The 26,625-nt window shown below is 41.2% G+C and overlaps 1 protein-coding gene across 1 annotated transcript in view; it reads right to left on the bottom strand.

The window, feature by feature from the left end:
* Window positions 1-10,016: 10,016 nt before the first annotated feature.
* meltf (melanotransferrin) overlaps window positions 10,017-26,625 on the bottom strand; it is a 53,076-nt gene continuing 36,467 nt past the window's right edge. The window contains exons 9-17 of the mRNA XM_061975615.1: window positions 19,364-19,529; window positions 16,791-16,936; window positions 16,620-16,716; window positions 16,347-16,541; window positions 16,100-16,253; window positions 15,961-16,028; window positions 13,688-13,875; window positions 13,380-13,572; window positions 10,017-10,564 (exon numbers count right to left, since the gene is read on the bottom strand). Of these exons, the coding sequence (XP_061831599.1) occupies window positions 10,503-10,564; window positions 13,380-13,572; window positions 13,688-13,875; window positions 15,961-16,028; window positions 16,100-16,253; window positions 16,347-16,541; window positions 16,620-16,716; window positions 16,791-16,936; window positions 19,364-19,529 (1,269 nt within the window). The 3' untranslated portion in view covers window positions 10,017-10,502. The remainder of the gene's footprint in view (window positions 10,565-13,379; window positions 13,573-13,687; window positions 13,876-15,960; window positions 16,029-16,099; window positions 16,254-16,346; window positions 16,542-16,619; window positions 16,717-16,790; window positions 16,937-19,363; window positions 19,530-26,625) is intronic.

Below are 26,625 nucleotides of genomic sequence, written 5' to 3'. Positions count from 1 at the left end.
CTAGCTACGCTTGACTTTTTCCCCATTTACTAGCTGTCTGTAGGTATAATGATAATGAAAACTTCGGCCATCATGCCGTTTGGGGAATGAAAAGTTCTCCTTAATAGACAGTGGTCCTCTGATCACCTGCTCAGTCCTGTCTGAATCTGAGAGGAAAGAAGGCCACTCAGCTGGGTCAACTGGCGGAGCGATGATGGTCCATGGTGTGAAGGAGACGGTGTGTGAGAGAGCACTGTAGAAGATGGAGATGGACCTAAGGTGAAATACATACATACATACATACATATAGGCACACATATTAATGAGATACTTTGACTACATTAATTTCCCTTCAGGTGTAATGTTTATACTAAGAAATTAAATGTATACTGTATGGTGACAGTCTTTTCCTCACCTGATTCATCACTCACAGTTGAGCCTGAGGATGTGGACTGGCTCTGGGCTGATTCTGTGCCTCCAAAGTATTTTAACAATGCTCCTGGGGAAGTTTCACATAACTTATGAGTTGATGTAAAAAATAATGTTTATTTTACTCACATAAATTACCGTGCTCTGCTGCAAACAATTTGTGCAAACAACATATCTCACTAGTAACCTGATGCTAAAAACATATTGCTAGCACCGCGCTAGCTAGCTAACGTCACCTAACTAAAGCTAATTACAGCTACAAATCTCTTTGATAAACTTTTTATTACCAAGTCATGCAAACATACCTTTATCATGGCAATTTTTCTCCTCTTCCACTTTGTTCTTCTTCCTTTTTTCTGCACCTGAAGGATATGTCCTTTTTGGTGACATTGTTTTGCCTCTATCTGCGCTTTTGATGCCCCGTGCGCACTGGCATTGCACGGCGGGCGGCAAACGTCACAGGTGCAGCAGAGGCAGCTTTACATTTAAAGAGAGGCAGGAAGAATCACTAGGCCTAGATCAGCAGCAGCACTCTGTTGACCTAAAATTGTGTTTTTGTACAATAATATATCTTTGATCATTTAGAAATCATCAGTCAGACTCTTACATGCAAAAAATAAAAAATAAGAATATTTTGTTAATTGCTTTTGGGGGCCCCCTGGTGGCCGCGGGGCCCTAAGCAAGCGCTTAGTACGCTTATGGCTTGGGCCGGCTCTGCTCGGAACAGTAAAGGCCCCAATATACTGCCTTGCTCATACAGCTCACTGAGAGGGGGGGGGGGGGGACGGTGCCGTTCACCTCTACCACCTGTTCCCTCCCCTCCAAGTAAGATTGCATCCAGCTCGATGAGGTTTTGTCAAATCCGATTGCTCTGAGCTTATCCAACAGGCCTTCTGAAGATCCACCATGACCATGCCGCAGTATTAGCCCGCGTCCACCTCATGTTTGATGTTTTCGGTCAGATAGAGAAGGCATGTGTCAGTGTAGTGGTTAGTTCTGAAGCCGGATTGGAATTTGCACATGAGTTTATTGGTGGCATCGACCTGTTCATAAATTATTTTTTCCATTTCTTTCGAAATGGAACAGAGAATAGAAACAGGTCGGTAGTTGCCAGGTTCCAATTTGCTTCCTTTTTTAAAGAGGGGAGTTACTCTTGCTAGCTTAACATCTTTTGGTACTTGGCCTTGAGAAATTGAGAGGTTTATTATGTGCGTGATGATTGGGGCAATAATGGAGGCAGAGTCCCTGAGGAATCTGGAGGGGCTTTGTCAAGGCCGGTGGCCTTGAGTGGAGCGCGCTCAATTTTTTAAGCACCTCATCAGCTGTGACCATTTCTAATTTGAAATCATTGTTGGATACTCCTAGCTTTCTGTAGAAGGCTTTAATGTGTTCTACACCAAAGCGACCAGAGTGGTGGGACAGCTTGTTGACAAGAGTTGCGGCTATACTGGTGAAAAAGGCGTTAAGTCTGCTTGCTACCTCCATTTTGTCTGTAATGAGGGAGTCACCATCCTTGATGCTGATGTTGGTGAGTCTGGTTTTAAGTTTTTGGCTGCAACCGGGAAGCTGGTTGTTGAGAATTGTCCAGGGCTCACGTGGCTTATTTGTGTTTCCTCTATTTTGTCGTTAATGTAATTTTTTTTTAAGGATTTAGTCAGGTTAGTTGACTTATTTCTCAATTTATTGCATTGCTTTTTGAGAGTTGAAAGGAGTGATTTGAGGTTGTTATTATTGGGTTGTGTCATATAAGTTGCATATATATATGTATGTGCTGCTGTTGCTTTAATGACGTTGCGACAGCTGCCGTAAAGGAGGTGCGTTGCTAGCTTGGTTGCTATGGTTTTGCGGTGAGTCGTAAAAGTGTTCGTCACATGTTCTGTACCCTGCTAAAATCTGAGTAAAGTTATTCACTGGATATACCTTTTGTTTTGAACTTTATTACATGGTGTCAGAAGTAACGGACAATCACGTCGCAGCAAGGAAATGGCCAAGTTTAATCCTCCGGATAGTTTTGCGTTCGACCGACCAAATGAATGGGGAGATTGGAAACAACGTTTCCAACGGTATCGCATAGCAACAAAACTAGCAAAGGAGGACGGCGAAGTACAGGTCAGTTGCCTGATATATGCTATGGGTCCAGAGGCTGAAAACATTTTCAAGTCGTTCACGTTGTCGGAGGATGATCAGAAAAAGTTTGACGTTGTGTTAGGAAAATACGACGAGTACTTTTATCCCAAACGGAACGTGATCCACGAGCGCGCATGTTTCTACCAGAGAGGACAGCGGCCCGGTGAGAAAGTTGAAATGTTTATCAGAGCTCTATATGATTTATCCGAACACTGTGACTTTGGAGCAGCGAGGGACGACCACATTCGTGACCGCATAGTTGTGGGTATTGTGGACAAAGACCTGTCGCGCAAACTGCAGCTGGAGGCTGGTTTGACGCTAACCCAAACTATACAGACTGTTCGCCAGTCCGAAGAGGTGAATGCACAAGTGCACCAGCAACAAGGAGAGGCGTGCACGGCGGTGCAGGAGATCGCCCGCGGACGTGGGAAATTTGCATATAGAGAAAAACAACAGTGGAGAAATAAAAGGGAAAGTAGACAGCAAGAAGCACCAAAAATGCCTAAATGTGGCAGATGTGGAAAAATACAGCACAAAGACCATGAAAGGTGTCCAGTTCTGAAATCGACATGCCACAAATGCAAAAAGGTGGGTCACTGGGAAATTAAATGTCATACAAAGGCAGTCAGAGAAGTGACAGAGACAGAACCTGTCTCACAGACTCCATACTTTCTAGGCGCAGTCACCAATATAAACAAAAATAATGACAAGTGGACTGTAAAGATTGTAATTGGAGTGACACCAGTTACATTTAAAATTGATACTGGGGCAGATCTAAATATTATGGAAGAAGAGACATTCAACATGTTATGCCCTAAGCAGCAACTGGTGCAGTCAAATATCCCACCAATGAGCAGTCCTGGGGATCAGCTGATATGTGTGGGGAAGTTTCAAGCTATTGCAAAGTACAAAGAAAAGCACTACTCATTCCCAGTGTATGTCATCCGCAGCTTAACTGCAAACAACCTGCTGGGCAGAGACACAGCATGTGCAATGGGGCTGGTGAAGCGCATTGAAGAAGTGCACAGTGCATTTGGAGAACATGGAACTCTCAAAACAGACCCAGTTAAAATACTTTTAAAAGGACAATGCTGAGCCATATGCAGTGTATACAGCCCGCAGGGTACCACTGCCTCTCATACAGACGGTCAAAGAGGAGCTACTGCGTATGGAGAAAAATGCTGTAATTGAAAAAGTGACTGAGCCTACAGACTGGTGTGCACCGATGGTACCAGTTGCAAGGAAGAACAACAAAGTGCGCATCTGCGTGGACCTGAAGAGGCTAAACGATTCCGTAAGGAGAGAAAGGTACGTCCTCCCAACTGCTGAGGAAATAACTGCAAAGCTGAGTGGCGCTACAATGTTTACATCACTAGACGCTGTCTCAGGGTTTTGGCAGATACCCCTAGATCCCGAAAGCAGTAAGTTAACTACCTTCATAACACCCTTCGGGAGATACTCTTTTAAGCGGCTCCCATTCGGCATCACAAGTGCTCCTGAAATCTTCCAACGGAAAATGGCGGAGACTCTGAATGGCTTGGATGGAGTAGCTGTTTACATGGTGTATGGAAACACTCCAGAACAGCACGACCAGCATCTAACAAAGGTGCTTGAGAGAGTCAAGTCAGCTGGCCTAAAGCTAAACAGAGACAAGTGTGTGTTCAGACAGAAGCAACTTAACTTCCTTGGCCAAGTGATTGACAAAACAGGTGTGAAACCGGATCCCAATAAAGTCAAAGCCATCAGAGAGCTACCACCACCACAGAACGTACAGGAACTCAGACGCGTCCTTGGAATGTTCACGTTCCTTGGAAAATATATCCCAAATCTGTCAACAGTGGGCCAGCCACTTTATGAACTGTTGAGATCCCAAACCGAATGGACGTGGGACCATGCACAGCAGGAGGCTTTCCAGCGCATCAAGGACATCCTGTCTACTTCTCCAGTTCTAAAGTTCTACGATGTGAATCGACCTACAACAGTGTCGGCTGATGCTAGTAGCTACGGCATCGGCAGAGTGCTGCTGCAACTACACGATGGAGACTGGAAACCAGTCGCTTATTGCTCACGTCGTCTGTCTGAGGCGGAAACCAGGTACGCCCAGATCGAAAAGGAGTTCCTGGCAAGCGTCTGGGCATGTGAAAGGTTTGAGAAGTACCTTGTGGGCCTCGAGAACTTTAGGCTAGTCACTGATCACAAGCCCTTGGTGCCGCTAATGAACAAGAAAGATTTGGATAATGTTCCGATACGGTGCCAGAGACTGTTAATGAGACTAATGAGATTCAAGCCAACCGCTGAATATGCACCAGGAAAGACTTTGACTGTAGCGGACACCCTGTCGCATAGTCCACTGCAGAACGTGACAGAGGTGACCGACACTCACTCGGATGTGGAATGTTATATTGCAGTCGTTGTTGACAACATGCCAGCTACACCACAAAAGCTTGGGACCATAAGAGCAGCCACAGCAGATGACAGCAACTTGCAGATGGTGCTTAAATGTGTCAAGTCAGGATGACCGGACTATGTGACTGATGTTCCACTAGCCATCAAAGACTATTACCCTATAAGGAGTGAACTGTCAGAGTACAACGGAATCATCACAAGAGGATGTCGCATGATAATCCCAAGCCCTCTAAGAGCAGATGTCCTGGATCGAATCCATGATGGACATCAAGGACTGTCAAAATGCAGAGAGCGGGATAACACTTCAGTGTGGTGGCCTGGCATCTCAGCTGAAATCAAGCAGAAAATCCAGACCTGTCAGGTTTGTCATGAAATGAGACCCACACAGCGCAAAGAGCCCCTCATCTCGACCCCTCTACCTGACCGGCCCTGGAAGAGAATTGCTATTGATTTATGTGATCATAACAAGCATACTTACCTCGTCGTGTCAGACTACTTTTCCAGGTTCCTCGAGATACTCCACATGCCTACAACCACTGCCTCACAGGTGGTGTTGAAGCTAAAAGCAGTATTTGCCAGATTCGGTTGCCCAGACCAAGTAATTAGTGACAATGGGCCCCAGTTCACATGTGAGGAGTTCCGAGAGTTCGCTAGAGTGTACGACTTTGAGCACATTACCTCAAGTCCCCATCATCCACAAGGAAACGGACATGCTGAGAGAGGAGTCCAAATTGCAAAGACTATTCTAAAACAAAAAGATCCTCTACTCGCTCTCATGTGCTACCGCTTTACACCCTGCACCTCCACTGGTGCAAGCCCAGCTGAACTGCTTATGGGCAGGAAGATAAAAACAACACTTCCAACACTTGAGAAAAATCTACTTCCGAGATGGCCTAACCTGAAAACCGTCAGGAGCAAAGATGCAGAGGAGAAGGAGAAACACGCGTTCTACTTCAACCTCCGACATGGAGCAAAGCCCCTACCGTCGCTGAGACCTGGTGATCCTGTCCGCGTCAAACTGGACAATCAGCACGCCTGGGGAACACCCGCTGTCATCACCGCTGACTGCGCAACGCCAAGATCATACATCATCGAGACTCAACAGGGGGCGACATTGAGGCGCAACCGTCGTCACCTGCAACATGTTCCTGAGCCAACTGGAGACACAGCAACTCTACCTCCAGATGGACAGCTACATGACACTGCTACACAGCAGCCTTCCCCCGTCATTACTACTGACACTGTTTCACCAACACTCAATGCCCGTCCACCTCCTGCAAAAGATGGACTGTACACACGCTCAGGCAGACTGATAAAACCTGTGGTCAAACTGACTCTGAAAATGAGAGACTTACCAAAAAAAAAAAAAGGGATGTGAAACAGATACGTTAAATGTTGTGCTTTGATGCTGCTGTTGCTTTGTTGTTCTGAGCAGATTGAATATTGCTTGATTATGGTATTGATTGATTATTGATGCTAGGTGATCTTGTTTTTGAAAACATTGAAAAAAAAAAGGGAGATGTCATATAAGTTGCATATATATATGTATGTGCTGCTGTTGCTTTAATGACGTTGCGACAGCTGCCGTAAAGGAGGTGCGTTGCTAGCTTGGTTGCTATGGTTTTGCGATGAGTCGTAAAAGTGTTCGTCACATGTTTTGTACCCTGCTAAAATCTGAGTAAAGTTATTCACTGGATATACCTTTTGTTTTGAACTTTATTACAGGTTGTTTATCTACTTCTGTTTTACATTTTTGGTATTCGGAGTATTTTCTGTCTCTGTCTTTTATGGCAGCTAAAAGGTCCGGATTCATCCATGGTTCAGAGCGGGCTTTGATCCTGACTGTTTTCACGGGAGCCATGCCATTTAGTATCTTTAGGAACGCTGTTTTGAAGCAATCCCAAGCAACATCGACCAGGTTGCTCGCGAGCACAGGGGACCAGTCCCACTCATCTAATTTTAAATTGAAATTATCACTGGAGTTGAGCTGGCGAATTATATCGTCGTGCAGAAACATTGTTGCAAACAGACACTCGGTTGAGGGTACACCTAGTGATGGGTCCGGCAACACCGATGCATCGGCGCATGCGTCGAGTTCATAGAGCGAAACCCTGTGTTGGTGCGCGTATCGCTTTTAGAAAGTCACGTGACCGAACACGAGCTGTTCCGGTCACGTGACCGATCATGAGCTGTTCCGGTCACGTGACCGATACGCGACCTGTGTCGCACTGACACCTGCGCGCCAAACTGTGTTTATAAGGAAGCGCATCTGTCAACGAGATGCTGCTGCCAACAGAATCCCCGCACTTCTGTCGTTGGTCAGTTCTAATTTATCGTCGTCGGAGATCATGGAGCAGCCTACTCATGGAAAAAGAAAGAGTTCCGCCGTGTGGGAATATTTTGATCATATATCGGAAACAAAGGTATTTGTGTTCATTTCCTTGTCGTTTCATCCTCTTCTCTCAAAGTTTCCACTTGATCTTTTAGAATTAGAAATCTCTTCAAAATGATTCTTAGTTTACTATTCATATTTTCTGCAGGTTAAATGTCGCATTTGTACGACAGAATTGTCGTACGTCAACAAATCCACCTCCTCAATGCTGAGGCATTATAGGGCCAGGCATGAACATGAAGTTCCAGAGACACCCAGGATAAACTCAGGTATACAGCCATTCTACAATTACTCAGTTTCTTTTTTGAGAATTAATTCCCTTCTTCTTTACCTCAATTTTAACCATCAAGCTACCAGGAAGCAGATGCTGGATGAGGCTCTGCTGAACTTCATTGTGATGGACTGCCAGCCCCTCAGCATTGTGGAGAGTGAAGGGTTCAGGGAACTGGTGCAGGTCCTTGAGCCATCATATGTTTTGCCTACCAGAAAGGTTTGTGTGGAAATTATCTAAAGTTGTAGTTGATACATCCAATTTATTTCATATTTAAATTGAATACGTTGAGTTGCTTTTGGTTTGACTTGATGTTATTTTCAGACCATCAAAAAAATACTGGAGAAAAAATATGAGGAGGAACGGGAACGAGTGAAATTGGAAGTACAGCAAGCTGTGGCAGTGAGTATAACAGCTGACATGTGGACATCTGTAAACATGGAGGCTTACTTGGCTCTTACCTGTCACTACATAAATGATAATTTGCAGTTGTGTACATCTGTGTTGGGTGTGCAATACTTTCCACAAAGTCACACTGCTGACAATTTGGCCCAGGTCAAAAGGGGCATGATGGCGGACTGGGCCATAACTAATAAAGTAAAGTGTTTTGTGACCGACGCAGCACCAAACATGATTGCATCCACTAGACAGCTCCAAATCAGCTCCAAATTCGACACTCAATTTGCATTGCACATAGTCTTAATTTATTAGTTAGAAAATCATGTGACCAGATCCCCACACTTGCATCCATCAGACACAAAGCTAGGCACATTGTCACATACTTCAGATCGAGCACTACAGCTAAGGAGAAGCTTGCTCAAGTGCAGCAACAGATGGGACGGCCAACCCTGAAACTCATCAATGAGGTGGCAACACGCTGGAACAGCACATATGAAATGCTGTCAAGGCTACATGATGAGAAGGAGTCAGTGTGGGTATCTCTGGCCTCTCTAAAAACAGATTTGACTCCACTTACAGCTGATGAGTTTGACATCATAGGAGAAACACTTATTGTGCTTGCTCCTTTCCATCAAGCCACAGTGGAGTTGTCTGAGGAGAGGCGAGTGTCAGGGTCAAAGGTCATCCCGATGATGAAAATGCTCTACGTTGCACTAGAGCATAGTGCTTCAACCTTGCAAACACAGGCAGCCAAACACCTCCATGAAAATTTGAAGCGTCGAGTCACAGACACTGCTTCCAATATGGAGTCATTAAGTGTGTTGACCCTAGCAACACTTCTTGACCCCAGATTTAAATCACTCGGGTTCCGCAATTCTTTTAAATTGAATGACGCCATCATTCGGCTACGTTCCGAATGTGCGTCTGTCATCGGACGCACAAATGAGCCCCTGCCAGGACCATCTGCAGAACAGCTGTCTGCACCCACTTCAGGCATTTATTCAGCATTATTTGTTTGTTGTTGTTTGAAATCATGTAATAAAATGCATATTTTTTGTTTTTAAGATAACCTTTGGAAACATCTGGATATGGAAGTGGGAAGGCAGACAAAAAACTCTACTGCAGATGCCATACAAGAGGTCCAACGTTACCTGGCAGAGGGAAATGTAGCTAGGTCCCAAGACCCATTGAAATACTGGGACCAACAGAAGACCACCTTCCCAAACCTCTTCCAACTATCACTTCATTTCCTCTGCACTCCCGCCTCCTCTGTGCCCTGTGAGCGGGTATTTTCTACAGCCGGGATTACACTTAAATTAAAAATGCTTTTTTGTCATATCAATCAATCCTCCTCTTTTCAGTAAACTACTGCATTGACTCGGGCAATAATTGGACCCCGAATTAAACAAGTTGAATACTTATTCGGGTGTTACCAATTGTACAGAATATGTACTGGCACGCACTGTGCAATCTACTAATAAAAGTTTCAATCAATCAATCAATCAGTCTCTCACTTCAGTCCAGTATTATTTTACTGTGTTACTTTTCTTTCTGGAAAAAAAAGTATTCATAAACCTGATAAACACTTTTACTTCTAGCTGGGTAAAACATTTATTTTTTAATCTGTCCTCACTTGCTATGGTGAATCTAGAATCCATTGATCATGGCTTTATATTGTGGTCTTAACTCAGAGTCAATTTACTCAGGATTGATTGAACTAACTCAGATCAGGTGTTCCCGAACCCGACATGCAGCCCGAGGCTGCCATCTGAGGGTAAATCAACTCAGAGTCAGTTTGTTGAGCCTCCTACATAGAAGACCCCCCCCCCCCCCCCCCAGTTCTAACTTCCTATCTGCTTATCTATTTTATGGTCAATCATTGAAAGTAAAGCTCAAAGTCCATATGCCGACGTGACAAAGAAGCTTGCATTTACCACAATTCCACACAAGATTTGATGCATTTGAATTTATTTGGTTTCAACAATAATACCTGTGCAGACTCACTGGCCTGGCAACTAAATATTAGTTACATGGTTCATCATTTCACATTGAAATAAAAATCTCCATTTGAAGGAACGAGAACACACTCGTTTCCGACAATATGAGTCAGTACATATACACTGATATGGCATCTGAGCATCATATAAAAATAAATCTCTTGAGAAAATACATATCAAATTAATATTGCAAACTGAAAACATGGGTAAGCAGCAGGAAGTACAGATAAGTATGATATGAAAAAATATGATTGTGTAAATCCATAATTACAGGGACAGCAAAGCCTCAGGTAACTAGTGAGTACATATTCTCTGACATGGCAGCTCACCTTCTGTAAACAAATGACTGTGTGTTGTCATGTTATTTCTGCAGTAACTGCAGAGTGTACTTGTGCCATCATAAACAATGAGAGTATGTCAATATGAGTATTTAACCAAATGGGGTAAGAATTGTGTAAAGCTAACAGGAAGAGGGGAGTGGCTGTGAATGGCGTTGTTGACGTCAGATGGTCGTCATCACGGAGCACAGCAGCGCTAAGACCACCAACCACAGCGAGGAAATGACTGGAAGACAATTAGGAAAATATGTAAGAAACTATAATAAAGGTTTGATAAGTGCTATAATCTTTGGAGGCACTATGCACTGTCTTAGTGCAATGTGATCGGTTGCTTCGTAAGTAAAATACAAAACCAAAACCAGTGAAGTTGGCACGTTGTGTAAATGGTAAATAAAAACAGAATACAATGATTTGCAAATCCTTTTTGACCTATTGAATAGACTGCAAAGACAATATACTTAACATTTCCAACTGGTAAACTTTGTTATTTTTTGCAAATATTAGCTCATTTGGAATTTGATGCCTGCAACATATTTCAAGAAAGCTGGCACAAGTGGCAAAAAAGACTGAGAAAGTTGAGGAATGCTCATCAAACACTTATTTGGAAAATTCCACAGGTGAACAGGTGGGTACCATGATTGGGTATAAAAGCAGCTTCCATGAAATGCTCAGTCAAGGATGGGGAGAGGGTCACTACTTTGTGAACAAATACCTGAGCAAGTTGTCGCACAGTTTAAGAACAACATTTCTCAACAAGCTATTGCAAGGAATTTAGGGATTTCACCATCTACGTTCCGTAATATCATCAAAAGGTTCAGAGAACCTGGAGAAAGGCCAAACCCAACATTGAATGCCCGTGGCCTTCGATCCCTCAGGATGCATCAAAAAGCGACATCAATGTGTGAAGGATATCACCACATGGGCTCAGGAACACTTCAGAAAACCACTGTCAGTAACTACAGTTTGTCGCTACATCTGTAAGTGCAACTTAAAACTCTACTATGCAAAGCGAAAGCCATTTATCAACAACACCCGGAAAAAACACTGGCTTTAGTGGGCCCGAGCTCATCTAAGATGGACTGATGCAAAGTGGAAAAGTTTTTCTGTGGTCTGACGAGTCCACATTTCATATTGTTTTTGGAAACTGTGGACGTCGTGTCCTCCGGACCAAAGAGGAAAAGAACCATCTGGACTATTATAGGCGCAAAGTTCAAAAGCCAGCATCTGTGATGGTATGGGGGTGTATTAGTGACCAAGGCATGGGTAACTTACACATCTGTGAACATCATTAATGCTGAAAGGTACATACAGGTTTTGGAGCAACATATGTTGCCATCCAAGCAACGTTTTTTTCATGGACGCCCCTGCTTATTTCAGCAAGACAATGCAAAGCCACATTCTGCACGTGTTACAACAGCGTGGCTTCGTAGTAAAAGAGTGCAGGTACTGGACTGGCCTGCCTGTCGTCCAGACCTGTCTCCCATTGAAAATGTGTGGCGCATTATGAAGCGTAAAAAACGACAACGGAGACCCCGGACTTTTGAACAACTTAAGCTGTACATCAAGCAATAATGAGAATGGATTCCACCTGAAAAGCTTAAAAAAATGGTCTCCTCAGTTCCCAAATGTTTACTGAGTGTTGTTCAAAGGAAAGGCCATGTAACACAGTGGTAAAAATGCCCCTGTGCCAACTTTTTTGCAATGTGTTTGCCATTAAATTCTAAGTTAATGATAATTTGAACAAGTTTCTCAGTTTGAACATTTAAAATCTTGTCTTTGTAGTGTATTCAATTGAATATAAGTTGAAAAAGATTTTCAAATTGTTGTATTCTGTGTTTATTTACGATTTAGACAACGTGACAACTTCACTGGTTTTAGGTTTTGTGATTTTTCAACAGAAATCAGACTAAAATGGATGCTGTAGAAGATGAATAGATAAGATAGGATTAATAATAAATAGGTTAATTACTTGACTACGATTGAGTGTCAATACAAGATTACACCATGACCTGGCAAAATGGTTAATTAGATATAATTAGTTAGAACTTTATTGATTCCATGGACGTGTGCCCCGCGTAAAATGAAGGTGTCAATAGTATCAACATCAGAAATTCAACATCAACTAAATGGCTTTGAGGGCCACATTTCCAGAAAACTAAAGACCGGGGGGGGGTGGACGGGGGGGCTGGACCTCTCTCTTCACTATTATTTCATATTTTTTATATTCGGGAGAACCAGCATCATCTACAGTAGACATTTGATTTTGGCCTATTTATTTTGTTAGACTTACAGGAGTGCCCTGCTGTTTTTAAGGACCTTCTGCAAAAAAGCTAGTCAGAGATCATCTCCATGACAACACTTGAGTGTTTTTTAAGAATCTGATGCAAAAATACGAGTCTCTCACAAGTTTTTAGAACTGAACTCGCGGGCCACCAGTTGAATAGCCCAAATGATCAAAAAGAGAGGACCTAAAATGGAACCTTGAGGAACACCACTAGAATAACTAAGGAAGTAGAACAAATGTGAATCTGAAGTAAACAAGCTACAGCAACATCTTAGTTACATAATTCACAATGCGAAAAACATTTGTATCTGCCAAAAAAGGGAGGACTTTTAAAGGGGTGCCTTGAGGAACACCAATCACAAGATTGGACCCCAGGGTTAGCTAGCAAGGTTAAATGTGAATGCAACGATTTGCCAATGAGTTTACAGTGGTCCAAGTGTCTCTATACAACAGGAGCACTCTAGTGTTTTTAAGAATTTGCTGCAAAGATGTTTGTCTCTGAAGTTTTGAACTGAACTCTGTGGCCGGTACGGTGTCATGTCATGGTGTCATGGGGCTGGACACACACATGTAATAGAAAAGATAGAAGGATAAAGTATAAATAAAATATGTATAGATGGTTTAATCAAGGCAGAAAGTCATATTAATGCCCAGTGTCAGCAGCAGTTTGCCCACCTGCAAGTTAATTAGTGAACCACTATATAATGTATGGGCTCTTATATCATGATTTGAATCATTGAATTGGTGCTATGTTTACCTGAAAATGACGAATTACACTCCATGTCCTCAAGTGAGTCCATGTATTCTTGGCCCAGCCATTCCTGGTAGGTCTTTTTGTCCCCCACACCCACAAGACGCACCGTGGAGTCTTTGAAGATAAGATCAGTACCCTTGTATGCCTGTGAGTCGAACATCCTGAACTCTGCACCCAAGTCATTGCTGAAATATGCCTGCATAGAAAAAAAGAAAAGTTGCCGATCTAACTACATCAAATTATTTGAAATACAGACAGTGCACATCTATATTCACTTAAACATGGTCAAGATTTAGCATACTCTTTAGTACCTGTGCACGGTCCAGGAATCCATAGATGGCATGGATGTTGGTGTCTGGTCTCACCATCACAGCATGGGAGGGTACACGAGCCAGATTGCAGTATCTGTACTGAGTGACCTCGGCTTTGGTGCCATGGGGGCAGAGCAGCTGAAAGTCTTTGGACAGGAGATCCGTGGTCCAGGATTCAGTGGAGTTACCTGGATAGAAATACACAAAGGTTGTGTGAGGAATTCTTCAAATGAATAATAATGTATTTTTACGAGGGTTGACGGTACATGTATTTGTTATGGTACACAGGCTGTGTTTCAAATGGAGTAGAGTGTTCCCTCGATTATTGTGGGGGTTACGTTTCAGATCCCTCTATGATGGGTGAACTTCCACAAAGTAGAGGCATTGTTAATTTTATGATTTTTACGAATATTATATGCATTAAAGTCATTATAAGTCCCTCCACATACACATAAACATTTCCTCTTAGGGATGTGAATCTTCACAACTCACGATTCGACAATTCGATTCAGAATCATTTCGAATCATTTCTTTCTAGATTCAAACAGATTCTTGCAATATGTTATTTTGGGGAAAAAAATAAAAAATAAAAAAAGAGTAATAAAACCTTTTAAAAACAGGTTAACTTTCACTTTCTGCTCCTATTTAGTTCCAACCGGTTACCTCCTTCAGTGCTGGTTCATTATCTAGTGTATGCTATAGTGTTGTCTTACTTTCCGGGTTCCTGCTAGACCAGAGTTACTTTTATTCTGCCTGGTAGCTAACAATGGGAGCTCTTTGCACAGCGCTTGCTTTGTCTGCATCCTGGGGTCACGGCAACTACCGTCATTCGAGTTCTTGACACACTTCATTCTCTATAAAATGTATATAATATTAACACAAACATTTAAATCGGTACTCAAATCTCAATGATACCTTAAGATTCGCGATGCATTGTGGCCGCGGTAAGCAAACTGCAAAGTGGCAAGGGAACACTTTACTTCTGTCAGTGCATTTCAATAAGTACACGGTGTTCACAGGGACGGCGTGGCGCAGTGGAAGAATGGCCGTGCGCTACCCGAGGGTCCCTGGTTCAATCCCCACCTAGTACCAACCTCGTCATGTCCGTTGTGTCCTGAGCAAGACACTTCACCCTTGCTCCTGATGGGTGCTGGTTAGCGCCTTGCATGGCAGCTCCCTCCATCAGTGTGTGAATGTGTGTGTGAATGGGTAAATGTGGAAGTAGTGTCAAAGCGCTTTGAGTACCTTGAAGGTAGAAAAGCGCTATACAAGTACAACCCATTTATCATTTATCATTTACTTCGTTTCAGAGCGCGCACATTTTGACAGTGTAGTGCTATCTCTAATCGATTACTGTCATTATATCGTAATTTCCTAACTGTAAGTTGTTACTTTTTCCCAATGCTTGGAACTCTGCGCTTTAGTTTACAGATTTTCCTGGGTTCCTAAGTTTTACATGCCAACAACAAATGTAATTTTGTGATATTAAGACCAATTAAATTATTCACATTTAATCTAATGCACTCACGTAATCAGCCAGTCAGCCATTTAGCGAGTTATAGACTCACCCTCATTAAAACACGACAAAATGCACAAGACGCAGCTCCAAAGCCGAAGACTAACGACCTGTTCATCAAAAAAGGCCGGACCGCTCAATGACCTTTCCGGTAGGATACGGTATGTTGTGTTACAGCCACTGTCTTTTGTAAAAACTGTGAATGTATACAAGCACCTGTGTAAACATTTCCTGTTTCAATGTGTACACTTGCATTGTGCAGCCAATATATGTACAAAATAAAATTGTGCACTCTGTATTCCGGAATTTACGGTACTTAACGTTACTTACTGACTTATAATATTTGTTTATTTGAGCATTTTTAATTGGATTATTATTATTATTTTGTCTTACCCTAAGAATAATCAAAGCTGTTTTCACAAAAGCTAAGCAGTTTTATGTTTTGCTCCCTTACTGTACCAAAAATGCACTGAACATGGACTTAAAAAGTGCTGCATGCTCCAAATTCTTTGAACGGAAAACAAATGTTACAGTTACTTGTGTTTAAACGGTGAGGGAGATTATACTATTTTTCAAACACTGATTTTGTACTTGGCCTTCTCCTTTTGCTATGTGCGTGTGTTTAGGTGGGGCGTATCTTGCATGGTTTAACCAGGAAGAGAACGGGTTATGTCGATTACTGTAACCTGCACCTTTGAAAAAAAGGTACGTACAGAACAGTAACCCATATTTTTTTCAATGCAGAATCTGTTTATACCATCAGTATTTTGGAAGACGGTAGAATGCTTGATGAAAGCCACATCTCCATCTCCCGTTGCCAGACACCTGCATGAAACAAAGTAAGCAGTTTAGGTTCCCATGACAAATGATGATGTGAAGTCGGGTCATTTTGGTACCTGAAGGCACCGTCGTATCCATCGTAAAGGTCCCTTCCCTTCTCACATTTGTTCTTCCCCGATCCATCTCCCGCACATAAACTACACAAATTGCTGGGGAATCCAAGTTGATTAGCACCCGGTACGCAGCTATCCTTGAAGAATCCACCCACAGCTATGGTGAAAAAAAAGAGTTTAAATCAACGAGCAATGTTTTCTTGAGTAATTTCATTGACTCCTTCAGCTCTCGCTGCTATGACACACTGACCTTGGGCTATTTGACATTGTTGAGGGCTGATCAAGCCTTTCTCTATCAGGGTGGATACAGGAATATTCCAACCAGCTGTGCGGCCAAATCCCGTGTGACACGAGCGCCGACCTTTCAGGTTGTCAAGGCTCCTGATATCAGAGCTACTCTTTTTCACCACAGCCACTGCATAGTATATGGCTCCATCCCGATCCGCTAGAGACATGTAGAGACATGTTATTCCTGTTGTATACGTATCTTTGTGTTTTGGTGGCCAGTCACTCTTTATTGTACCCGTATAGCTCTCTCCAGTTGCGGGCACCAAGCCATATTCTTTGCCAGCTGTGTAGATATAACCCCCGTCCAGAGTGACGGCGTCAGCCTCGTTGTCCTGCACAGGAAGTGAGGTTATACAAGATAAGGGCACACGTTTTTATTAAAATGATAGCAATTCACTTCCGTTACCTTTATTTTCTTCATGCAGTCCGTTACAGAGTCCCCGTAGATACAATTGATGACTGGAGTCAGACCTTTGCTTTGAAAGGCAGTGCCCATGTCAGCACATTTATTCTGCTCGCCACTGGACAGCACACACCACCGCAGGGTACTTTCTATTGGTAGACAGACAGGTGAATACTTAAGTAGAAGTAGGTTGTTGGTGTGGTGTGTAGATGCTGTGGGCAGGCATTTACTGTAGGTAGCTACATATTGTAGTTTGGTAGCCACTGTAGGTGAGTAAATATTGTTAGTCGGTAGCTACTATAACTGTATACCGGTACTTACTGTTAGCAAGTGCTAGTGATGAGTAAGTGACACCTGTATTGACACTGCACTGATACTAGGTTGGTGTTTCACAACGGTGCATTAAAAAAGTCACTTTACTTGACCTGCAAATAAAAGTAATTATTTAAGTAATATATGTTTTTCAAAGAATAGCTGTACAGAAATTAATATGAAATGTGCAACTCTGGGCAAAGAGCCTCGATTTACCCTTATTAATTATAGAACAGACCCAATAAACATATGCTTTGTTGTTCAAACCTTGTCTCAGTGTACGAACGTTTCATCTATCCCTTGTGTGCATGCAGCGCAGCCATTCTGTCCAGGCAGCACATACATTGTGGGTGGGCTAATGGATTTCCCTGCTCATTCAGTCAGCTCAGCAGTGCTGTCGTTAGACACTGTGCTAATTACTATTTTGTGTGCTTTTTGAGTGTTTTTTAGACTTCTTACAGTTTATTTCTAGTTTTGCTAGCTCAATATGAGTCTAAAGAAAGCAATAGACAAGCGATGTGTGGTTTGAAACATTCAGGAAGTATCCACAGCGTTGTCGACACTGCCTCTATCTCCCCCTTTCTTCGGCTGAACACCAAAAATATTAGCTGACAAGGTAAAGTGTATTAATTTTTTATTTCTAATCATTGTAGCAACCTGGCTGTTAAAGTTAAGGGGTTTTCTGTTTTCAAACTATGACTGCACCACAGGGCTAGTGACAGTGTGTGTGTTTGTGTCGGCATGGAGGCTGAAAATTAGCTAGTTGTTTTTGTTTTGTCTTTGTTTTTAAATATAACGGTGATCCATCACCCCCTTGTTATGTTTGTTTGACATACTATTGCTTGGATTTACATGACGTCATGTCCGGCTCATTAAATATGTGTGGTGTTTAAGCCAACACCTGTTCTCAATGGGTACTTGGCGCCCCTTAGCCTTCGTCAAAGAAAAATGCCCTATGCTTTCCTTGTTTTCGGCTGTACGAACCATTCAAATCGCGTAAAGGTATTCAAGAAAGGTAGAAGAGTGCAAGATTTTACGAAAGACGAGGAAGTTGCAGGCACTCCAGTACAAGGGAGCAGAGTCGAAGAACACACAATTTTGCTATGATCACTTTGTTTAAGGTTTGTTTGATATACTTTTAATGTTTAGTGTTTCCCATTTAAGCGTTTTTTTTTTTTGTTAGACACCAACTCGGCGTGTCTAAATAAGAGAATGCAAATGTGAGCAAAACCTAAAAGTGTTAAGCTTTTACCAAAGGCAGAAATCACAAATGAAGCTTTCAGCATATACAAAATGTTGACATCTATAGTTATATTTTGATAAAGACAGGGTAAAAGACACGCACTTTCTGCGCAGTCAACCACAACAAACCAACAAACATGGCAGTTAAATCATAAATGCAACCTTACCCGAGCAAAAACTATGCATATTTATCAGGGAGTATCAATACTAATTTCCTTGACCCAGTCACATACAAAGAAGTTGTATGCCTCCATGCTTTTCGAAGTTTTCACCGTTTTGCCGTGTGAGCACCAGACAGTTTGATATGTCTGGGAACTCCACCAATGGATAATCCTTGATATCATTCGATAAATGTTTTATTGATAAAGTATAGGGATCTATTCCATTGCATAGTCTAATTTTTTGCTGGTATCTGCTTTTTGCAGGAAGATCTAGGCCCCTTGCGAACACCAAGAGTTTGCGTTCTGTTTGCTACACAACAGAAATCTTGGCTTGGTTCACTACCACAGTTTTTCACTTCACAGAAGTCTTGTGATGGCAAGCAATACAAGCAGTACAAACATTTACTAAACTATGGACTTTTGTCGAGACTGAAACCCATTATGTTTACAATGTTTCTTATGGAGAAATTTGTTTTAACACACAAATATTTCTATTCACAAACCCTGGTCAAGATAGAAAAAAATAGGTTTGAAAATCAAGGCACCACTGTACAGTATATATGTAGATGTTGCAGGTACTTATCTCCAGAGATGGCAAAATTTGTCTTAGAAAATTGTGATGAATTCCAAAATGTTGTTACAATTGTAGACTACTGCTGAATAAGGTGGCTCTAACAGGTAAAAAAGGCTCCATACTAGACCGGTGGGAGAAAGCCAGTGAGGGCTGAAGGTACACAGGTTACGGTGCACAATACTTTCTTTGTGTACGGGCAACCCAGTGGTGCAAAACTGTGGGTACCATAGCTTAGTCCACTACTGTATATACAGTCTTTTGGAAAGAAAGCGTGGTTAGATATGTACCTGGAATTTTACAGTCCATAGCGCTCATGGCACTGTAATAAAATCGACCCATCCACTTCTTAGGGTCGTCATACTCAGCGCTCTGAAACATGACGGAGGATTCAGAGAAGAGTAACGTTCCGTCTCCATAAGGCTTGGAGGAAAACATGTTGAATCCAGACTTCTCCTGCACACAGGGAGGACTTTGTTTCAGTGTCCAAGGAAATAGACGACACAACACAGACATGGATATTGTTTGCATATCAGTGCTAATATGACTGATCGTATTGCTAATTAATAGTGCTTACAAGCGATTCATTAATTAGGATTTTTAGTTAATTCGCCAAATTTTCTCTTTCTTTGTTTTCGCCTAAATTGAAAATCCCTCAACTTGATATGTTCTAATTTAAATTCATTACATCCTTATTAGGTGTTCAAACAACAAAATTGGCTTTCTAAAGTAAGTCAATGATTTTAACAGACTTGAACATTTGCAGTCTGTACATTTGCTAAAATAAAACATCAGGTAGATAAAATGTTGAAGTTAACGTAAGAACCATTTAAAGTATTGAATGTTGAACTTGGTGCTTTTCGTCTGCTTTAGATAACATAAAATTAATCAAACAGACATCACTCACAATGCAAGCATATGTTACCAGTATTGTTTAAAAAAACATATTTACCAAATAAATATCTATGTTTGTCATAATTACATGCTAAACCTTGCAAAACGGATAGGAGGACATTTTGGCTTTGATTGGCTTTCCTGATTGTCAATCACATAATTCTCATGCATGCACACTATTTACTATTTTATTTATTTATCATGTATTTAGCGACAAAAAATGAACCTATTTATTTACAAGTTTCAATTTAATTTCGTCCACTGGCAAAGACACGATCGTGAAACTCATGACATGCACTGCGATTAAAACAACATTCTCCTCCATGCAATGTGCTCTGATTTAAATATAACGTACATCATTGTACATGTAATATGTCACTATATTGATGCACAATGCATAATAGTTTAAAGTCAGCTTAATGTGGGTCAAAACACAACCAGAAATGACGCCATTTCTCCATAGCTTGTCTAATTTCTTGAATTTACGGACGTCATGCCCACGTGGTGGTCAAGCTCGCTCTGCTCTCAATGGGTTCAAGGCTCCCATTTAACCTTTCTAAAAATAAAAAAAAGCCCTATGCTGGCGATGTTTTCGGCGGTACGAATCCTTCAAATCGCAAAAAGGATAAACGTTTCGTCAGAGTTCCCGAGAGGTTATCAAAAAGAACAGAAGAGTGCAAGATTTTACGAAACAACAACGAGTAAAGCATGCAGCTCAAACTCCAGTCTAAGGGAGCAGAATCAAAGAATGCATGAGTTTCAGTGATCACTTTGTTAAAGGTTTTTTTTGACATAATTTTAACGTTGTTTATTTCCCATTTTAGTATTATCTCGATATTATTTGCATTAAACAAATGTTTGCTACAAGTGTTTCGAAAAGCACTAACTCGGTGAGTCTAAAAAAAAGCAAATGTGAGCAAAACCTAAAAAACCAGTAGAATGAAAAACAAATTGCCTCTATATTGAAGCTATTATATATTATATCTCTGCTGTATGACAACAAAAGACTTACAAAGTTTGCAAGTAAATAGATATGATCAAAATAGTATCACTTCACGGAGATTCCCGAGCCATTTTGAGAGATAATGAGATAGCCAGACATCGACATCATGTGACGTCAAGATAGGAACCACAGATCCCTTCCCCACCAACAACAGTGCAAATCATTCTGACTTTATGAGAGCCAACAACGATTACTTGGGGAAAAATTATGATCCATAAACTTATATTGTTGATCCTGAATATAAGGAGGATGAGCTACAAGTTTTAGAAGCTCTTCGAAACAGATCCAGCTTTAGTGAAACACTAAGCAATATGTAGCCATATTGCTAAGTGCTCAACAAGAAATACAAACTACAAACATAATAAAGCAATAGTTTACTGTGCAATGTCTGCTCTTACTTCAATGACGACTTATAGGATGTCCATATCGTCCTGTTTCTATGAAGAATAATCATGATGCACACAAAGGGTTAACAAAGCAAAGTCTGCACTGTCTTCGGTTGTGTGTGTTTGTCTCTATCTCCAGGTATAAATTGAATGTTACATGGTATTTTCACATACTTTACGGATTGTAAATACAATTGAATATGGTTTAATGCAGTGGTTCTCAAATGGGGGTTTGCGTACCCCTGGGGGTACTTGAAGGTATGCCAAGGGGTACGTGAGATTTTTTTTAAATATTCTAAAAATAGCAGCAATTCAAAAATTCTTTATCAATATAAATAAAAAACTATCTTTTTTTCCAAATAGTTCAAGAAAGACCACTACAAATGAGCAATATTTTGCACTGTTATACAATTTAATAAATCAGAAACTGATGACATAGTGCTGTATTTTACTTCTTTATCTCTTTTTTTCAACCAAAAATGCTTTGCTCTGATTAGGGGGTACTTGAATTTAAAAAAAAATCGCAGGGGGTACATCACTGAAAAAAGGTTGAGAACCACTGGTTTAATGGATACAATGAAACAAAATTAAGCATAAAGTCAACTTGTTTTTGTACTCTACTGGTACTTTATGTGATTACCAAAGGCAGCAACCATAAATTAATCTGTCAGCACATACACAATGTTGACATCTATAGTTATATTTTGATAAAGACGGGAGAAAAACATGCTACTTGTAAAAGGTGCAGAATCTTACCGGAGCGAAAACAATGTGTATTTATCAAAGAGAGTCTTGATACCAATTTCCTCGACTCCGCTACACACAAAGAAGTTGTAAACCTCCATGCTATTTCAAGTTTCCATCTGTTATGTCACGTAGAATGAATGGAGTGTAATAGTTCGATATGTCTGAGAATCCTACAGACGTATAAACCTTGATATCACTCTGTTAAGATTGATCTGCGCTCTTACTCTGTGTGGCTTTGTTCAAAGGTTGGCTGTTATAGCGCATGTTCCCCACTTGGGGTGCTCTGGAGCTGGTGTTGTGTGTTATGTTCAAGGAGAAGAATAATAAAGTCTCCTCGTGTAAGAGGACGTTGATCAGACTCGATGAAAGTGTCGTTTATGTACACGCAGAAAAGAACTCCACGAAGCTCAAACACCTTAACAGGTTATGGTGCCCAGGAACCCCAGAGATTCCAGCCAACTCAAGCAAACAAGGCCAGGTAGCGTTGAGTCGACGCACGGACAGAGAAGCCAAGAAAGTTTGCAGGTGTGGACTTGAGCTAACAGAGGAGAACTGCTTGACCAAGGATAAAGGTATTGCAAACGTGAAGTATTACACGGAGCATAAAAGTGACTTTAGCCAATAAAGTAGCGTGTACCCTCGAAGAAGAAGTAACCGCGGTAAAGTTTGAGCTAATTAGCATAGCATAGTGCTAAAGTGCGGAGCTTAAACAAATATGGCGGCTCGTACTACTGGAGCAGTATCCCCGCAACTGTACTTTGATGGATCCGAAAGCAAGTCTGACCTTTGGGAAGCAAGATTTTTGGGACACTTACATATTTTAAAGTTGAAAGACACTGTTCTAAATGAACCAGTAGGAGAAGAGCAAGCAGCAGCGGACAGAATAAAGAATCCAGACTGCTATGCAGAGCTCATCAGGTTGATCGATGATAAAAGCTTGTCTTTAATAAGACATGATGCTGTATACGATGGCAGGAAAGCACTGAAAATACTGAGGGACCATTACTCAGGAAAAAGCAAGCCACGAATAATCAACCTGTACACGTCCTTGACAAAACTACGGAACGCAGACAGAGAGTCAACTACGGACTACATCATCAGAGCAGAAAACCTGATTACAGCACTTCGTGATGCCGGTGAGACTCTCAGTGTCTGATCATAGCCATGATTCTTGGAGGCCTACCTGACTCTTACAAGCCATTAGCTGTACATGTAACGCAAAATGAAGACAATGTGACATTTACAGATTTCAAAAGAAGATTACGTATTTACGAAGAGTCAGAGAAAATTAGTACTGCTGAGCCAACAGACAATGTGATGAAAACGTTCACAAAACAAGATAGAAATATCCAGAAGAAGTACACCAGCAGCACTAAAAGTAGAAGTGAAGATGGAGATCTGACATGTTTCAAATGTGGATTAAAAGGACACAGAGCAAGAATGTGTATCCGAAAAGTGTGGTGCAACTTTTGTAAGAGCAACACACACCAAGAAACCATATGCAAAAAGAAAGATAAACGAGACAATGTCAGAAAGGTTACGGATGAACAATCCAATGATTACCTCTTCAAAGCAGCACAAGAAGAAAGTGAGTCAGCACCAAAAATAAAGATGAAAGGCATTATGGTGGATGCAGGAGCGACATCCCACATTGTAAATGATGTAAATAACTTTACAAGCTTTGACAACACTTTTCAACCAGAGACTCATTCAGTGGAACTAGCTGATGGGACAAGATGCAGTGGAATGGCCCAAGGAAGAGGAACAGCAACGATACATCTAGTGGACAGCGATGGACGACAGCACAGGGCACAACTACGAAATGCTCTGTACATGCCCTCATATCCCCACAACATCTTTTCAGTGGCAAGAGCAGCCGACGGAGGAGCAATCATAACTTTCAAGAAAGGAGAGAGCCACATGATCACTAAAGATGGTAACAGATTTAACATAAACGAAAATGAGAAGCTATATTATCTACCAACTGTTGATGCAAATGAAGATCAGTGTAAAGTTTGTCATGACGTACAAACATGGCACGAGATTCTAGGGCACTGCAACTATGATGATGTAATCAAACTCCAAACTGTGGTCAAAGGTATGGTAATTAAGGGAAATGTTGTTAAGCCAGATCAGATGTGTGAAATATGTACAAAAGGCAAGTTTACCCAAACGAGAAATAGGGAGCTAGATGCTAAAGCAAATAAACCCCTGGAGTTAATCCATACAGACCTAGCAGGGCCAATGAAAACTGAGAGCATAGAAGGACACAAATACGCACAATGTTTCACAGATGACTATTCAGGTGCTGTATTAGTATATTTTCTTAAGTCAAAAAGTGATGCAGTAGCTGCAACAGAAAAGTTCTTAGCAGATGTAGCACCCTATGGAGATGTGAAGTGTATACGTTCAGACAACGGCCTGAGTTTACAAACAGAGAGTTCCAAATGTTACTAACAAAGAACAAAATAAGACATGAGACGTCAGCGCCTTATTCGCCACACCAAAATGGCACAGCAGAGAGAGAATGGCGAACACTGTTTGACATGGCTAGATGCTTACTGATAGAAAGCAAACTACCAAACTATTTGTGGAACTATGCCATTCAAACAGCAGCTCATGTTAGAAACAGGTGTTACAATAGACGGACAAAGAAAACAGCATATGAGTTACTTACAGGAAAAGTACCAAATGTGTCACAAATGCAAAAGTTTGGGTCTACATGTTTTAGTTACAAACAAGAAAAAGGAAAACTAGACTCCAAAAGTGAGCAGGGCATTTTCATAGGATATGATAAAAACAGCCCAGCCTTCCTTTTATATTATCCAGAAATGGAAAAGGTCCAAAAGATCAGATTGGTGAGATTCGCAACCAAAACAAGTGTAGAGAGAGAGACACAAACTTTGGAGCCATACGCAGGACATGACATTGGCAACAGAGACAATGCAGTCTGTGACAGTGACCAGAAGGATGAGGACAGAGTTCAACCTGAAAACAAAACTGAGGATTTAAATGAGCAGGAAGATGTGGAACAGTCAGCGGTAAATGCCGAAACAGAAATCAGAAAGAATCCATTCAGGATAAAACAAAAGCCAGTTTATTTACAAGATTTTGAGACTGATGATTCATTGGACAGATTACAAACATGCGTTGATTTCTGTTATCGAGCAGTTTGTGACATTCCAGAAACTTATCAGGAAGCCGTGTTATCATCCAAGTCAATGCACTGGAAAAACGCCATGGATGAGGAGATGAACTCACTAGTGGAAAATGACACATTCCAGTTGACTGACTTACCACCAGGTAAGCGAGCTTTAAAAGCAAAGTGGGTTTATGCACTCAAAACAGACACAGATGGATCTAATAAATATAAGGCGAGATTTGTTGCCAAAGGATACGACCAGAAAGTAGGAACTGATTACGAAGAGACGTTTTCACCGACAGCTGACATGTTAAGTGTAAGAATTCTCATGCAGAAGGCGGCACAGGAGGACTTAATCTTACATCAGATGGACGTGAAGACCGCGTATCTGCACGCACCCATAGACTGTGAAATCTATTTAGAACAACCACAAGGATACGAGAAAAACTCTAACACTGGTGAAAAACTGGTATGTAAACTGAACAAATCATTGTATGGACTCAAACAGTCGGGCAGAAACTGGAATACAGTGTTACACACCCATTTATGTGAAAATGACTTTGTGCAAAATGAAGCAGATCATTGTGTGTACACAAGAGAAAAATATGGTCAAAAGGTAATACTTATTATTTGGGTAGATGACCTTATTTTAGCTGCTTCAAGTGAAAAATCAATGCAGGATGTAAAAATAATGTTAACTCAGAGATTCAAAATGAAGGATTTGGGAATCCTAAAACATTTCTTAGGAATAGACTTTGCACAAACAAATGGACTAGTCAAAATGTCACAAGAGAGATATGTGAAAAAGGTTTTACAAAGGTTTGATATGGAAAATTGTAAACCAAGAGAAACTCCTTGTGAACCAAAACTTGATTACGCAGAAAATGCTGAAAAGTTGAAACAACCAAGACAGTACAGAGAAGCAGTGGGAAGTTTAATTTACTTATCAACATGCACTCGACCTGACATAAGCTTTGTTGTGAGTAAACTATCCCAACACTTTAATGAACCTACTATGGAACATTGGAATACAGTGAAACATGTATTCAGATACCTAAAAGGTACATCAGAACAAGGACTTAAACTTCAAGAAGAATGTAACTGAAAGACTCGGTCTGACAGTTTACTGTGATGCAAGTTGGGCATCAAATGAAACAGACAGACGTAGGCTATTGTGCAACTTTGTGTGAAGGCAGTTCATTCATTTCATGGAAGACAAGAAAACAACCAACAGTAGCTCTTTCTACCTGTGAAGCAGAGTATATTTCGTTAGCTTCAGCTATACAGGAGTGTCTTTACATTGAACAGCTACTAAAAGGACTTGATAACTATCAATATGTTAAAACAAGAGTGTACGAAGATAACCAAGGTACGATTGCA

This window comes from Nerophis lumbriciformis, linkage group LG14 (assembly GCF_033978685.3).
Source record: "Nerophis lumbriciformis linkage group LG14, RoL_Nlum_v2.1, whole genome shotgun sequence".
NCBI classification, from domain to species: Eukaryota; Metazoa; Chordata; class Actinopteri; order Syngnathiformes; family Syngnathidae; genus Nerophis; species Nerophis lumbriciformis.
Note: the sequence above shows the minus strand (reverse complement) of the source record. Positions and strands in the feature narration are given on the sequence as shown.